This window comes from Rhinolophus hipposideros, assembly GCF_964194185.1.
Source record: "Rhinolophus hipposideros genome assembly, chromosome: 8".
NCBI lineage: Eukaryota > Metazoa > Chordata > Mammalia > Chiroptera > Rhinolophidae > Rhinolophus > Rhinolophus hipposideros.
This window is the reverse complement of record NC_138054.1, coordinates 61,979,160-61,996,192: the sequence shown is the minus strand read 5'-3', so window position 1 is coordinate 61,996,192 and position 17,033 is coordinate 61,979,160. Positions and strand designations below refer to the sequence as shown.

The 17,033-nt window shown below is 55.5% G+C and overlaps 1 protein-coding gene across 1 annotated transcript in view; it reads right to left on the bottom strand.

Moving 5' to 3' along the window:
* TRABD2B (TraB domain containing 2B) overlaps positions 1-17,033 on the bottom strand; it is a 217,195-nt gene that overhangs the window by 6,693 nt on the left and 193,469 nt on the right. Inside the window, exons 5-6 of the mRNA XM_081054907.1 lie at positions 11,926-12,016; positions 7,034-7,303 (exon numbers count right to left, since the gene is read on the bottom strand). Coding sequence (XP_080911033.1) covers positions 7,034-7,303; positions 11,926-12,016 — 361 coding nt within the window. The remainder of the gene's footprint in view (positions 1-7,033; positions 7,304-11,925; positions 12,017-17,033) is intronic.

Genomic DNA, 17,033 nt, shown 5'->3' with positions numbered 1-17,033 from the left:
AAGGCCGCGCGTCTACGCTGAGGGTAGCACATGGCTGAGGGTGCTCCCGGCAGGCTGGAGAAGTGCTTACAGAATTGGGCCCTGAGCCAGCTCTTGGCAAAGTACTTCACGTGCATTAACCTCTAATCCTCAGGACAACACTATGAGGCAGATACGACTATCCTCCCCCGTTTTAATTTTGAAGAAAAAGAGGCACAAACGGGTTAAGTCACTTGCTTCAGGACACCTGGCAGGGGGCACACAGTAGGTGTTCACTAGCAGCTGGTGAATGGACAGGTAGATTGCCCCTCTCCGATGTCTGCACTGTGGGCAGCTTCCTCCATGTGGGGACACAACTCCGATTTCCAGGGCTTACCCTCCTTCCCCGATAAGCTGCGCACTTCCTGGGTCAGTGGGGAGTCCCTGCCCCACCCTGGCCTGAGTTTCCATGTCCTGGGCACAAGATCCCAGCAATTGACTCTAATCACCAGGGTGAGTTCTGTCGTCATCACTGCAATAGCCCAGCCCCATTACCATCCTGGCTGGACGCCTCTTACACAGCCTGGTTCCGTCTCAGCCTGGGAGATGGGTGAGCAGGGGAGCCTGGGGTCATCAAGCACAACCCTGCCTCCATATGGGCTGGGACCTCTGCTCTGGGAATAGGGGTCCAGACGCCCTGAGTCATGGAAGGGTGCCCACTCCCTGCCCGGTCTCTCCCTCTCTACTCCTGGTCATATTCTGACCACAAGAACGTGCCAAGTCCTTGTATGAGGTTCTTCTGAACCAGGAGTCTGTGCTCCTGTCTTTAAAAACTCCCAGAGGACCTCTCAAGAGAGAAGGGAGTAACTCTTGTCACGCACAGGGGACAGAAGGAAGATGTTCTTTAATACAGAGTGTGCATTTGGAAAGGGAGATGAGGGGGCAGATCAGGTGGCTTTGAATACCCCTTGTAACCCACAAAATCTGGCCTATTCTGCCTCCCATCCCATGCTTCAGGCCACCGGATACCTGTTGTGGTCTTGTGCAGCTGACTTCACCTTTGCTGGCTTTCCCAGCACACACCACTCTCTCCAGTCACATCTAATGTCCTCTGGCCAGTTTCCTGCTCACCTTTGAATGCTGATTCAATGTCCTCTCGCCTAGAGGCCTCTTTGACCTCTGTCCCCCAATGCCACCTGGGAGACTTCAGGCTCCCATGAAACACTGTACATTTCTCTCGGCTCATATTGTGTCACAGGCATCTATTTGGGCCCACGAAGTTTGGATGGGTTTCTGTGAAGTGCTACAACGGTGCCAGGCACAGCAGAAGCGCTACATGGTGTGGGCTATTTTTAGCATCATAATTAATATGTTTGCATCTGTGTCTCCCACGAATAACACCCTCCATTTATGGAGTGCTTCTTATGTGCAGGCAGATACTGTGCTTGATGCAATACATGTGCCATCTATTATTATTCCCATTTCCCAGATGAGGAAACCGAGCCTGAAGGAGACTGGTACACAGGTGTGCCCTGGGCAGTCTGGCTCCCCAGCTGGACCTGTCTTTGGGTGCCCTCCTAACTGCACAAATGAAGACACATGGTGAAGCGTGCTGCTTTCTGCTGAGACCTCGCAAACCCCTGCCCAGAAAGGTCACTACATCAGCCCCTTCCCTCCCTTTCTTTTCTAATGAAAAGACCCCCACCCCTGCACACAACGCAAAAGTCTGTGAAACTTCCTTCCAGCTGCTGCCTCATCCTTTCAACCTGAGCAGCAGGGAGGTTAGGCTTCCCTCAGGGGAGGAGGCTGGGGTGCTCGGAATGGGGGCCCAGGTTGGTCACAGTCAGCCCCACCGGCTGTCAGAAGGAAGACCAAGTAGGAGTTATGAAAACTACGTTTCACAAGGTGCCCAAGGCATTTGCTTTTACACTTTGAAAACCAAAGATGCAGCCCCCCCGCCAACCAACCCTTGGAGCCTGAGTGGGGTTTATTGTTTGGAAGGAGTCCCAGGGAAAAGGGGGGAGGTGGCAGGCGGGGGCAGAAAGCCCCTCCAAATGCCCGGCCTCCCCGCCTTCTCTGGTCATAAAGCTTAGTCTCCCAGTCCAGATCCCTCCATGCCCCCCCCCCCCACCCCTGACCCATGCTGGGAAAATCGTCTCATGGCAAAGTGGCCTCATAGCCAAACCAAACACTCTGAGTGTTCCCAGGCTCTGCAGACGGCTGGCACCAAGGGGCTGAGTCTGCTCTGAGCCGACAGGGCCCCTCTAGTGGGGAAGGGCCCCTCTCCCTGGGGAGGGGCAGCAGAGGGAGGCAGAAGCCCGTCCCAAAGTATAAAGCACAGAAAAAGCAGGGCCGGTGCCTGAGGCAGTGTCAGCGGTCTGTCCCCTGGGGCCCCTCCACAGGGCTTCGTGGAGCAGGGGGCCAATCTCATTATGAGATAGTCTCTAAGAGCCATCCAGGGCTGGGTTCTAGGAGTCTCAGGGCTGTGGCTTTCTTCCCAACACAAGGGGCTGCTGGGCTGTGCCCTGGGTGGCCTCCTGAGTGGGCTCTAAGAAGATAAAGGGGAGATGGAGCCTGGGGCCGCCGGGCCTGGGTGATGGGTGGCTCTGTTGCCTGTGGTAGAGCTCTTATGTGATCCTGCTGGAGGAGCCCCCCCTGTGTGTGCTTCCAGCCTGAGGCTCAGCCTCTGTGGGCCGACATCTAAAGGGATGGGTTTGCTCGCAGCTCAGTGTCCTGGTATCTAAAGTCCACTCCAGTCTCCACACCTTTGGCCATATGGTCTTCTCTGCTGGCAGTGCCTTCACCCTCCCCTCCGCCTCCAGGATCGCTCCGAGCTCCAGGGCCCCGGACTCGCCAGCCATTGCTGACTGCATTCCTTCGTAGGCACCGGCAGGCGGACCATAGCCTACGGGCTCTCTCAGCTGCATCAAAGTGTGGCGCTGTCCCTGCCCACCCACGACCTGAGACTCTTCCTGCTCTGGTCCCCATCAGCACTTAACACTGGAGGGCTGAGCATCCAGCTTGTGGCCAGTGAGCTCCTGTTAAATGGGGTGGGGGCAATTTTGCATTGTCCACCCAGCGGCTCGTTTAACACGGAAGGCCCATGAGCCACGGAAAGTCCTGCTGGGGGATGGGGAGGTGGGGTATCTTAGATCAGACTCTGAGGGTCACAGGCTCACAGGCTTGCCACCAACACTGGAGACAACTGTTACTGAGTGTCACCAGTGGTCTTTTACAAGCTCCATCTCATTTACCCTTTAAGCTTCAAAATGCAAGTACAAAGAGGGGCCGGGATTTGAATCTCCTTCTACCTGAATTTGTGCTTTTATTCACTGTTATTCCTGCTTCCCTTTCTCATGGGGTATCTTCTATCTCTAATCCGACAGGGTCCTGGCCTCCTGCAGAAATGCTGATCACCCTGGACCGGAGAGAAGGCCTGGCTGTGGTAGGAGAACCTCAGGGCAGGAGGGCGGGCCTCCAAGAGGGCTGCAGAGCTGGCCCAGGAGCCCAGGGGCTGCAACTCTGGGGGGACTCTGGTCATCTGTTCAAACTTCAGGGGAAACTGAGGCCCAGAAGTCAATGACTTCTTGCACATGTGTGTCCTGCACCCCCTGCCCCTGCATGGTGGCACCCACAAGGCTCTGGGTCCATCACATACTGATGCCCACCTCTGTGCCTTGCTTTGGTCTTGCCCAGCTCTTCCCTGCACCTACCCCATCACGACTATCCTTCTAATCCTGGTGGCTAAGCATTTGCTCCCTTGTTTATCCAACCTTCTACCACACATACACACACACACACACACACACACACACACACACACACGCACACACCTGTGGACTCGGAAAACAACAGAGCTGGCATGACGTGCAGAGACCAGTCAAGACCCTAATTGCACAAAAAGAGAAACCGAGGATTGTCACAGGTCCAACCTCACTGGGGCGGTGCCCTGCACATGGCCAGCGTGGGAATGGTCCCTGCCCTGCTGCCTCCTCCTGGCTCTCAGATGTGGGGGTTCCTGGGAGCACTCGACCACCACTGTGCAGCCATCTGCGGACACAGGCTTGGCCCTTTTCATGGGTCCCCATAAATCATCCTGCCATGGGGCTGCTGCTTCTCTAAACTTCCTCCCATGTGTTTACATCTCGGGTAATGAGGGGCGAGGGGAGGCCAGCCTGCTCCAGGTGGTGTTCTGGCCAGGCACTTGCAGCCTCCACTCTGGCTCTCTCCTTCCTTCCTCAGCGATGCCTCCGGTGACCCACAGAAGACCAACACAGCTCTCAGCCTTGAAACACAAGCGAGGAATTGCGGTCTGTGTGACTGTGCCAGGACATGAAACTCACGAGTGTCTGTGGGAATGCAGGGGAGGAGAGAGCAGGAAAAGCTGTGGCAGGAAGGGAGACCTCAGCCTGGTGAGGATGGAGGAGACGCTCGCCAGGTGAGAGTGGCAGGGGCCTTTGAGTGGTGGGTGGACGACTGTGACCCTTAGCATTAGACAGACCTGGGTGTGGGTTCTGACTCCACATTTGACTTATTGCATGGTCTTGGGCAAGTTACCTGACCTTGCTGAGCCTCAGTTTTCTTGTTTTTCAAATAAGGCCTACTTCCAGGATCCTGATAAGACTGGGGATGTGGTGGGTGTAAGTGCCTGGCACAGAGCAGGAGCTCAACAAATGTTCACGGGCACCCACCCCAGGAGAGAGAGAGGCCAGTATAAGGTGGGGAGGGTGCTGGGCACAAAGCTTGGCAAGGACGAGGCCTGCAGTATCTGGGGGAGGAGAAGGAGTGAGTGAGGAGGGAAAGAAGGCAACAGATAGTGGCAGGGAGCGACAAAGAATCTCGGGCGGAGGAGGGGAGACATGCCAGGGCCAGGAGACCTGTCAGGACCCTGCTGTAGAATCCCTGGTGGAAGATGAGCTGGGGAGAGAGGATGGAGAGAAGGGGATGGCTCCACTGGGATTTAGGGGCAAAAAAATGAGAAAACTCTGAATGGAATTAAAGCTCCAAGGAAAATGGTTTGGAGGGCCCCCAGGCTCCCCCTTGAGAGAAGTGGAAGAGGATGGGGTAAGACCCGGGAGTGACAGAAGCTGTGCCCTTCACCCAGGCCTTTTACGGAGCTCAGGGCACGTGTCCCATAAGTGGTGAGGAAACTTTTCACAAATAGGCCGCCTGTTGGTGGAAACTTCCTTCTCCAACCCAACCAGATGGGAGAAAGTTACCCAACCACAATTTACCTGTTGGGATGGAGAATGGCTCCCTCTTGCCAAAGAAAAGCTGTTTTCTTCTCCTGAAACCAGCCTCTGTGTTTCAGAGCTACGTGTTGTAGAAAGGAAACTGTTTTGGAGTCATTTGCCCAAATTTACCTTTCAGACATGGTTAGGGGCTGGGGTTCTGTTGTTGGAGCTGACAGCACAGCCTCTTGTCATCTCACGGGCTGGACCTGCCGCTGGCAGGTCTCTCGTGGTTGCCCAGAGGACTGATCAGGGAGTGACCTGCTCGATCAGAGCTGTTATGGGCTGCCAGCACCTTCCGGACAGCCTGCAGGCCTCGCCAGGCCTGAAGTGGCTGGGGAATTCTATGCCCTCGCTCCAGGTTTGAAGGGGAAGGCCATGCTGGGCCCTGAAGCCAACTGTGTCGCAGCCAATACAGCTGCAGCAGTGCTTCTGCCTTGGGCAGGCCGGGCTGGTGAAGGCTCTGCAGAAGTGCATTTCCCAGGAACCCAAGGCAGGCACTTTGAGCCAACACTCAGTCCCAGGGGCAATGGACTCGACTCCCACTTGCTGGAAATCTTTTTAAGACAATGCACACTCCGTACTTTGCGAGTGTGGACTGGACTATGTCAACTTCCTGTGGCTGACTCAGAGACCTGGCTGCAGGAGGGTCATGTAGTGGATAGCGTCAGAGGCAGCCCCGGAGTCCTGAGTGACCCCAGCCGAGCCCCCCAGCCCAGGCCTTGGTTCAACATCTGTAAACGCAGAGTTAGGCCTGCATTTTCCAAAGCTGCGCAGAAGAACCTCCAGTGCATATTCACCACACGGCTCTCTAGGCCCCTGCAGGTGTTGGTTCACGAGACCTGTGGTGGGGCCTGGGAACTGGTTTAACAAGTGCCCAGGTGATTCTTTCTGGGGATGCTGAGGAAAGGCTGGATGACGATATTTAGGGTCCAGATGGAGACTCCCACCGCTGGGGCATGATGTCCAGGGCTGGGCTGTCATGGTGGGTAGGACTCTGCCCTTCACTAATGGTCATTCCCCGGGACGTCCCAGGTGCTCTGGTGATGTTGTTTACCAAATATGGACATTCTTGCCCAAAAGTGGACTCTAGGGAAACTGCTCTGTACAGAGCCTGCAGGCGGAGGTTGGAAGATGACATTCTGATCACCACAGGAGCTTTGGTGACAGACAGGCTGAGGGGCTGGAATAGGGTGGTGGAAGGGCCACATAGGCAGAGGACAGGAAGGTGTCAGTACAGCAGGATGATTTCTGCACTTGCCCATTTTCAACAAGGTTTATCATGAATTCCCCATCCCCTGCTGAGACCGAGGCCACAACATTAGGGCATCAGGCACCCTCGGCCATCTCTGTCCTGCACAATGGGATTTCCTCTGCAGTCTCCCTCCCAGGGTGTTGGCCATTCAGACCTTCCAGGCACAGGGAGCTCACAGCCTTTTGATACAGCCAGCCCGTCCCATTTTCTCCTGGTCTCACCTTCTGGCTTGTGGGACAAATGGAGCCTGCTTTGCACTCCAGGTGCACCCCAGGACACTAAGCGCAAAGCAGACTTTTGTCCACTGCACCTGAAGGAAACTTCTATTCCCTCACCTTCAAAATGGAGAAAATTGTATCTGCTCTCATTTTGAGAATAAAAATGAAAAATAAGTGTGAACGTGCTCTATAAACCCTGAAGGACGAACAGGGGATCCTTTGCGAATGGGGACAAGCCAGCCTGAGGTTTCTGCTGGGGCCCCCACATACCATGCTTCCTTATGACAGAGTGTGCCCGGCCCGGGCTGGGCCTGAGGGAGGCTGCCTGGGAGAGATGCCCGCTCCCAGCAGACCTGCCCTCGCCAGCTCACCTGTCCTCGATGCGGACCCAGAGGTCATTGAACTGCCGTGGTCGCTGGTGTTTGTTCTGCCTCTTGTGCCACTTCTTCTGCCGCCCAAACTCCTCCAGCTGGCTGAGGCTGTCAGGGAGCAGGAGGTGTGGGGACAGGGCTGGGTCTTCTTCCTCAGGCGGGGTGGTAGGGGTCACCGAGGGCACTGCGGGGATGGCAGCAGCTAGGGTCACGAGGGCTGGGCTCGCCGAGGTCTCCTCGGGTGGAGGCGCAGGGCTCCGTGCGGCAGGGCTGGAAAGGGCAAGAACACATGAGGTACATGTGTTGAAGTATGTCATTCACATGTGATGGGATGCAATTCATTGGGAAAGTGGTCATGGCAGGAAAAGATGCCAGAGGGCCCCTGCTGGGCCCAGAGAGAATAATCCAGGAAAACCATTGTCTGGCATGGAGAGGGGGAGCTTTGACTCATTCTTTCATTTATTGATTCAATAAATATTGAGCGTCTACCTTGCATCAAGCACTTTTCTAGGAATGGGGCAAAAGCAGTGACCAAAACAAAGTCCCTGTCCTCTTAGAGTTCATATTCTGAAGCAGCAGATGGAGAGTAAGACATACAGGATGTCAGATGGTGATGACTGCTGGGGAGACAAATAAAGCAGAGACAGAGAGAGAGAGGTGCGGTGTGGTTCTGGACAGGGAAGGATCACTGCCAAGTGACGTTGGAGCCCAGACCAGTAGGAGATGAGGGAGTGAGCCATGGGCACGTCTCTGGTTCTGGGTCTCACTCAACCAACAAGCTCTGGTTGAGGGAATTTGGGTGAGTTATGTAGCTTTGCTGTGCCTCAATCTTGACTCTATAAAACAGGGATATTACAACACAGACCCCATAGGAGCATCATGAGGGTTATGTAAGATAACACAGGCAAAGCATTTAGAATAGTGCCTGGCAAATAGCAAGCAGCTGAAATATTTTAGTAATTAATATTATTAATTAAATAGTATTAAATATTAACATTGTTGCTTGTATCATTCATTCAACCATCCATTCACGCCTCCAACACATATTTACTGAGTGCCTTTTCAGGGAGGCAGGACATTGTTAAGCAGATTAGCGTTTGATCTGGTGGTAGACAGACATGGGTTCTCATCCTGACTCTGCAACTAATAGGCTGTGTGACGAAGGGCAGGTGACGACATTGTCTCAGTAGCAGTTAGCTGTAAAACAGGACTAGCAATGCTACTTACTTCATAGGGTTGTCATGAGGACGGATGAAATGCCTGGCACATAACAGGCCTCTCTGTAATGTTGGCCAATAAGCAAATGGACTTGGCTGTAGCAGGCGCTAAAGCATTGATCAGGTGTGTGTGTGTGTGTGTGTGTGTGTGTGTGTGTGTGTACGCGCGTGTGTGTAATTGACATCCCATACGCAGACACCCATTAGGGTGGGAACATCCTCTGATCCTCTGTCTTTTATTCTCTCCTCTCTGTGGCCCAAATGGAATTCTTTTTGGGGTCATCCATCCCTGGGAGAAGGTTGGCCATGGTTTCGGGAACTGCAAAGGCAGCACCCCAGGAAATGAGCAGCCTGTCTCCCCATTTCACTCCTGCTTGCATGATGAGTGAGGGGCTTCTCTCTCCTTGCAGGAGAGAAGGCCATCAGCTCAGCCTATCGGTCCCAGCCCCCACAGCAACCCCAGATTCCCAGGGTCCAGGAGATGCCGCAGCTGCTGGGGAGATAATTCAAAACAGGCAGACAAAAAGATGGATCCAGGAAGCACCTGTGGCCGATGATGGCTTTTATTGTTGGGGCCTCCTCGGCATCCCCGCTCCTTCACCCTCCCCCCTGCAGGATTTCAGCCTGCACTTGGAGACTCAGGCTGAGAGCTCTTGGAGCAGGGCCTGGAGGGGAGAAGTGGGAGGATTGGGAGGACAGTTCTCTAATGCCTGGGCTCGAGATGAATAGGAGCTGAGGCAGCCTATCTAGCCTACCTGCCCCCCACCCCCTGCCTCTGCCATGGACAGACACAATGAGCTCAAGGTGAAAGTCCTCGGGGGCTGTGAAGAGGAGCTTGTGGAATGCCTTATCTCCAAGGCTACCTTACCTTGTATCCCTTGCCCCTCAAACATATGCCTGCCCAGGCCCAGTACAATCTGATTTGTACTGCGCTCAAATATTCAGGAAGAGGAGTATTGTCAGGTTGGCTCAGAAGATGAGAAGAGGGAGGAGTCCAGCTTGAGGGAGTTTGTAAGTTCCCCCATGGAGACAGGAGGAACAATTTCCCCGAGTGTGGAGACCAGAGGCTCAATGCCCTGGGTGGCCCAGGCCTCATTTCTGCATAGTGAAGAGCAGGCCTCTGCCATTTCTGAGCTCTCCCACCCCTGAGCCCACTCCAACCACCAGAGGGGGTACAGGGAGTAGTTAGGAGCTTAGGGAAGACCTAGACTGCCATTTGCAAGAGTGTGTGTCCTTCTGCAACTGACTTCACCTCTCTGGGCTTCAGGTTCCTCAATTTTCAGATGAGGATACTCATAGTTCCTACCTCAGGAGGTTGTCATGAGGACGCATGAATTAAAAGCACTTAGAGCCCAGTGCACAGTGACCAGTCAGCATGTATTAGCTATGCTTATTCAAGCTTCTTTTAGACTCTGGATCCTGTAATGTCAGGGACGGGGTCCAAAGAAGTCACACTGGTCGTCCTTGTGGGGTGGTGAGAAAGGTTCTTGCTCTTGCCTAAAGGTTGGCTGGAGCGCAGGCCGCATGGAACCCCTGAGTTTGAGGATCCTGTGATTGAACCCCGGTGCTGCCCAGACACTGCATTATGCCTGGCCTGGGGGACAGGAAACTCCCACAGGATGACAGGATGGCCACTGTGTGGCTCTTTGCTCTGACAGGAGAGTCAGCGGTGGGGGCACAGCTAAGAGGCGGCAAGGTGTGGTTAGAGGAAGGCGAGGGCCAGGAGGGGGTGGTCTGGGACACAGGAAGGAGGCTAAGCCACTGCGTGTTCTGACCACACCCCCATCTCAATTCAGGGCCCCAGAATCCCCTGTGTCTGTTAGGCAGCCACCCAGGAGTCCTACAGCGTCCTTCCACTACCCGATCAACAACTTCCAGATCCTGAACATCTCTCAAAACTTAACTCTCCTCCCATTCCCACCACCACTGCCCAGCCTCCCACCCATACTTCTGGCCAAGCCTGCACACCAGCCTCCGCCCCCATTTCCCCACTTCTAGTCCAGTCCCTTTGTTCCTGAGCGCCTGGTCAAGGTTGGTCCCTATGAGGTCCCATCCCACCAGAGGCTTCTTCACAACTTTCCCTTCAGGCCTGAGCAGGAAGGTAGAGTGCAGCCGGGCATGCAGCCTGTGGTCAGGCATGGCCAGTGGTCAGGCATGGCCCGTGGTCAGGCATGCAGCCCGTGGTCAGGCATGGCCCATGGTCAGGCATGCAGCCCATGGTCAGGCATGCAGCCCGTGGTCAGGCATGCAGCCCATGGTCAGGCATGGCCCGTGGTCAGGCATGGCCCGTGGTCAGGCATGCAGCCCGTGGTCAGGCATGGCCCGTGGTCAGGCATGCAGCCTGTGGTCAGGCATGGCCAGTGGTCAGGCATGGCCCGTGGTCAGGCATGCAGCCCGTGGTCAGGCATGGCCCATGGTCAGGCATGGCCCGTGGTCAGGCATGCAGCCTGTGGTCAGGCATGGCCAGTGGTCAGGCATGGCCCGTGGTCAGGCATGCAGCCCGTGGTCAGGCATGGCCCGTGGTCAGGCATGGCCCGTGGTCAGGCATGGCCCATGGTCAGGCATGCAGTCCGTGGTCAGGCATGGCACGTGGTCAGGCATGCAGCCCGTGGTCAGGCATGGCCCATGGTCAGGCATGCAGTCCGTGGTCAGGCATGGCACGTGGTCAGGCATGGCCAGTGGTCAGGCATGGCCCATGGTCAGGCATGCAGTCCGTGGTCAGGCATGGCACGTGGTCAGGCATGCAGCCCGTGGTCAGGCATGGCCCATGGTCAGGCATGCAGTCCGTGGTCAGGCATGGCACGTGGTCAGGCATGGCCAGTGGTCAGGCATGGCCCATGGTCAGGCATGCAGTCCGTGGTCAGGCATGGCCCATGGTCAGGCATGCAGCCCATGGTCAGGCGTGGCCCATGGTCAGGCATGGCCTGTGGTCAGGCATGGCCCATGGTCAGGCATGCAGCCCGTGGTCAGGCATGGCCCATGGTCAGGCATGCAGTCCGTGGTCAGGCATGGCCCATGGTCAGGCATGCAGTCCGTGGTCAGGCATGGCCCATGGTCAGGCATGCAGCCCGTGGTCAGGCGTGGCCCATGGTCAGGCATGCAGCCCGTGGTCAGGCATGGCCCATGGTCAGGCATGGGCTGTGGTCAGGCATGGCCCATGGTCAGGCATGCAGCCCGTGGTCAGGCATGGCCCATGGTCAGGCATGCAGTCCGTGGTCAGGCATGGCCCATGGTCAGGCATGCAGCCCGTGGTCAGGCATGGCCCATGGTCAGGCATGCAGCCTGTGGTCAGGTATGGCCTGTGGTCAGGCATGCAGCCCGTGGTCAGGCATGGCCTGTGGTCAGGCATGTAGCCCATGGTCAGGCATGGCCTGTGGTCGGGCATGGCCAGTGGTCAGGCATGTAGCCCATGGTCAGGCATGGCCCGTGGTCAGGCATAGCCCGTGGTCAGGCATGGCCCGTGGTCAGGCATGCAGCCCGTGGTCAGGCATGGCCCGTGGTCAGGCATGGCCCGTGGTCAGGCATGGCCCGTGGTCAGGCATGCAGCCCGTGGTGAGGCATGGCCTGTGGTCAGGCATACACCATCGTAAGGCACGGCCCATGGTCAGGCAGGGTCTGTAGACCGGCAGCAGCAGGCCAGCCAGTCCTACGCCCTGCAGACATTGGGTTCCTTACCTGTGGATAGTCTGTCCTGCAGGTGTGTGTTCCACCTCCAGCCCTGCCTGCCGAAGGACGTCAATGACTGTATTGTTCCCCAGAAAGTGACCTGGAACACAAGAGACAAAGTAGGCTTGGCCACATGCCAGGACACCAGCAACTGGGGACAGCCTCAGGCCAGTGACCTATACCAAAGTTGAGTCCCCAGACTCCCTGAGAGGCAGGATGATGTAGCGGGAAGATTTCCTGAGTCCAAATCCTGGCTCTGTTGCTCACTGGTTATACTGTCCTGGGCCTCAGTTTCCCCATCTGTGCAGTGTGAATGATTGTAACAGCAACTTCCAGGGTGGCCATGAGGACTATGGGCACAGTGGCCGGCTTACAGCGAAGGCTGTGTTTCCTGTAGCATTACTGTGCCCCAGCTCCAGACTGTCCAGGGAGGGATAGCCTTTAGCACTCCATCAGTGGGGGGTACCTTTATGATGCACTTGCTCTGTGGCCAACTCTGTGCTAGACACTGTGCGAATAGGTACAAATCATTTAGCCCACAGCCCTGATGAGAGCGGGAATCACCCTCCTTCGGCGGGATGCAGGCTGGAGGTCTGAGGACACAGTGAAGGGTCCCAGTTAGGAAGCTGAGAAAGGATCCCCAGGAGGCCACGTGACTATGGAGACAGTCACTGCTGGGCGTCAGCACTCGGGCAGGCCCTTCCTGCTCCCTGGGCCTCAGTCCCCCCACCTGGTCAGTATGGACAGAGGGGCAGTGCCCCCTGGCGCCCTCCTCACCTGTGTGTCTACCCTGTGGCCCATTCCCACGGGCAGTTCCCGTCTGCTCACCATTTATCCCAGAACCTGAGGGAAATCCCTGTACTGCTATTCTAATTGCCTGTGACGGGTGGTGACAGGTGGGAAGTTGGAAGGTCAGGATGTTGACAGCCCCCGGGAGGTCTGAGAACAGAGAGTGGACAGGCTGTCGGGAAATGGAGAGGCTCCGGCACAGAGGAAGCCAGCCTGGGACCGTGCAGTGGCTGCAGCAGAGGGTGAAGCCCGCAGACCGCCCCCCGTCACCCTGCACACCCCAGGCTGGTTTCACCACTCCCAGCATGTTTCCCACCCAGCAGTCTTTCTCTTCCAGGCCTGCCATAGTCCCTGAAATCCACTTCAGGCTCATTGCATAACATCGTTGGGCTGGGAATGTGAGATGCATTTTAGTGCAGGACCTACCATACTCACTCTGAGACCTTTGTCAAACCCACAACACTCATGTGCCCTGTTTCTCTCTATGTACAGGGAACGGAGTGGCTGCAGGATACCTACAGGCTCCCCTAGCTCTCAGATTCCATGGGGAAGGCTTTGTTTGCTTCCGGAGACCCTTATGAAAATGTGTTCTCCTTTCCTCGGTCCCTCTCTCCCTCTTTCTCCACCTATCCATTTCACTCATCTGACAAACACAGAGTAGTGCAGACCTAGTGCTGGACAGTGACGAACAGGTAGGGGTCCGTTCCAGGCACTCACAGTTTCGAGGATCATGTTCTTTAGATCCAGGCACTAATACTATGTGGAAGGAAACACACAGGAGACATCTAATCTATCTTGGGATCAGGACAGACTTCCTGGATGAGGTATCACTAGCTGAAGGATGGGATAAGCGTTAGCTAGGTGGGGATGGGAGTGCAGTGGCACCGAAGGGAAGGTGTTCCAGGCAGGAGGAATGGCATGTGAATAGACTAGGAGAGAAGTGAGGCACTTCCGGGAAGCCAGTTGTAGAGGACACACGGACAATGCAGGTATGACAGGCTCTCAGGCTCCAGCCCTGACCCAGTGCTGTTGCAGGCAGAAGACCCAGATTTTTGCCAAGGCTGTGAGTCTCTACGGATCCTCAGCAAATGGCTTCTCTGCCCAGCTTCAGCTTTCCTGTGTGTCACAAGGGCATGCCTCCCTTTGGCCCACAACCCTGGGCAGCTGTAAAACCCTAATGAGGCAGGAGGAGCGAACGTTCTTTGGAAAAGCCCAGCATGCACTGCCGACTGATGGGCTAAGCTGGTCCCTGACTGGGACCACGGAGTCATCCCCACTCTTGCTTGCCTCCCAGCATGACTGGGCTGGAAGGGGACTGGGTGTGGCGGCCTCAGTGCACAGGCTTGCCAGCAGCTCTTGGAATCCACTCCTGGCAGCAAAGCCAATTCCTTCCCTGCCTCCATGGAGACCCGTTTAAAGACGAGGGCTTCTAGGCCCAACAGTGGTCCGCCCAGAGGATTTTGAGAGCTGCCAGGGAAAACGGCCCTCCTCAGGCTGCACAGGAGCAGCAGTAAATATTTACTGAAGATCTTGCAGCTGCTCCAACACGAGCATTCCTGGAGCTGGCGGAGGGGGCATTTGGAGGAGCCAGGCCTTACAGGATGCTGGCTGGATTCTGAGCACTTCCCGGCAAGGTCTCAGTGTCCGGTCAGCACCCCATCCATTCTCTTCCCCTCAGCTGTTCCAGGCCCTTATTGTGCAGATTAAGACCCTAAACAGAAGACTTTAGATGCTTTGAGAAATGGGAAGCAATCACAAAAAGATGTTTTCCAACTGCCATCCCCTCCTTCTCTAAGCCACACCTTCCTTCACCTGCTTCCTTCCAGGTCTGGGAGAACAGTGTCCCTCCTGCCCCTCCCCTGTATGAGGCTGCTCCTTGAACACCTCTAGGAGGCGCCCTTCCCATGCAGACCGTGTCCCAGGACTGTCCAGTACAAGCCATTCACTCCTGAGCCCACGTTCCCATCACCCCCAACCCCATCTCCCTCTTTGGGGCTTGGTTTCACAGGACTCCGTGACACCATTCTGTCCTGGTTCATCCTCTCCTCACTGCTCCATCTATTCTCTTGGGGTCCTCTTTCTCCTGCCCCCCAAAATGTGGGGATTCCCAGGAACCCTGTCCATAGCCCTCTTTGCTTCTCACTGTACTCAGTCTGTGGGCAAATCATCCATGCATATGGTTTCAATTACCGTACAATGCTAATCACTCTGGAACTGCAGCCCTCGCCCAGACCCGTTTGTCCAACTGCTTGTTGGACTCAACTCAGCCTCCCCTCCTAGGATGTACCCCACCTGAGCTCTGCTCTCCAAGTCCGATGGGCCCTGTCTTGACCCCTCCTCTCCCTCCTCATCCTCATCCAGTCAGTACCAGAGTCCTTCTGATTTTTCCTCCTAACCATGCTTAGCTCTACTCCAGGTCACCATCACCTTCTGCTGGCATCACTGCAGACACTGTCCTCCTTATCCTCTCCAGTTCACCCTCCTCACTGGAGCAGGAATGACCTTTCCACACCCAAGAGCCACCTCCGTCAGAGCATGTTCCCACCCAGTTGCTTGAGAGGAGACAGTGAGCTTTGCAAAGGCAGAGGTCCTGCCTGATTCATTGTTGACCCAGGGCTAAGCCCAGCTCTGGTCCATGGTGGTGGCTTCATGATGGTTTGTTGAATGAGTGAGTGACAAAAACTGTGTACTCCATATCTTTTCCATGATCTCATCCTATCCTCAGGAGACCTGAGCTCACGGATCCCCTCCCTTCATAGCCCAGCCTGGCCCCTTGGTGACGCTCCTGCAGATTTCACCAATCCCAGGAGCTTGGCTTTGGACCTGTCCCTGACTCAGGGCCCAGCGCATGCTGTCCCCCAGGGCTGGCAGACAGGGCTTAGGCTTGCCTCCAAGATCAGAAATCCTGAAACAAGCACCACACCCATCTGGAACCTGCAGGAAGGTATGGAAAGTTTCCAAAGGGGCCCCACGGTGTTGGGGCTTAGCCTGCGTGGCTCGCTCAGGCTCCCAGGGTCTCCTGGCCACTGATCAGCAGCTCCTTCCAGCACTGACAGCTGTGCTCTGGCCAGCTCTCTGCAGGAAGGCACGTTCCATTTCATCTGCTGAGGCTGCGTGGAGAAGGAGAGGAGGAAAGCGAGGGAGGACAGTGGGGTGTGGGGCACACAGAGCCACAGAGACAAAGAGTGTGGGAGACTCACGGGAAGGCAGAGAGAGGAGAGAGATACTCACATGGAAAGCTAGGGAGAGCAAGAGAGCTCAGGACACAAGGAAATAGAGAGGAGAAAGACAGTGGAGAGGAGAGAGGAGCCCGAACACAGGCAATAAATGGTAGGGAGAGAAGGAAAGGGAAAGACACCAAGATAGAGAAAGAGATAGAAAGAGACAAGGATGTGGCAAAGAAATACCTACAAACAGACAAAGATGGAGAGAAAAAGTGAAAGAGGAGAGAAGAGAAAGAGAGGAGAAATGGAGACAAGGGGCATGGTGGAGGCATCAGGAAAGGCTTCCTGGAAGAGGGGTCCATGTAGCCAGAATGGGTGGGACTCAGGCAAAGATGCAGGGGAGATAGGCAAGGGGAGGAGGAGCAGGGCCTGGAGGAAGATTATAGGTCTTGAGAATGGTGGGGCTGGTATGGTGTTACCTCCCCTGACCCGCAAGCCAGTGCCCCTTAAAGGGCATTCATATACAAACAGGGAAGGCATCCTGCTCAGAGTGGGCACTGATCCACTATATTTTAGTGCAGAGAAAAAGGTCTCCCTTCTTTTGGGCACAAGCAGGTCTGTGCCAGGGCACAGGCTACACATAGCCCCTACCCATCAGCCATTGGGCACAGCCCAACAGCTCCTATTTACCTTCTGACATGAAAAGACAGGGTGGAACCGGGAGAAGAATCCTATCCTGGGATTAGGACAGAAAATCTGGCTCAAAAGCCACCTGGCTGTGTAACCTTGGGCAGCTTCCTTGCCTGCTGTGCCTCAGTTTCCCCACATGGTTCAGGGGTCCTCCCACCTCTATGATTCCATCACTTGATGACCTGAAAACAAATTCCTACTTAGTGAGCCTCCTGGGTACATGAGGCTTCTCCAATGTTGTTTCATTTCATTCTCACAGATGCCTTCAAGGTCCCCTCAGTTTATAAATACAGGAACTGGAGCTCAGTGAGGAGATGGGACTTGCTCAGGTCCCAGCGCTGGTTAAGAGGCGAAGCCTGGACTTCCATCCAGAGATGTCCTTGCTCACTGCACATTCCTGCACACCCACTCTGAAGTACTGGCGGCTGCGAGGGATCTTGAGTTCATGTTTTGGGAGCAGGAAATTGTCAGAAA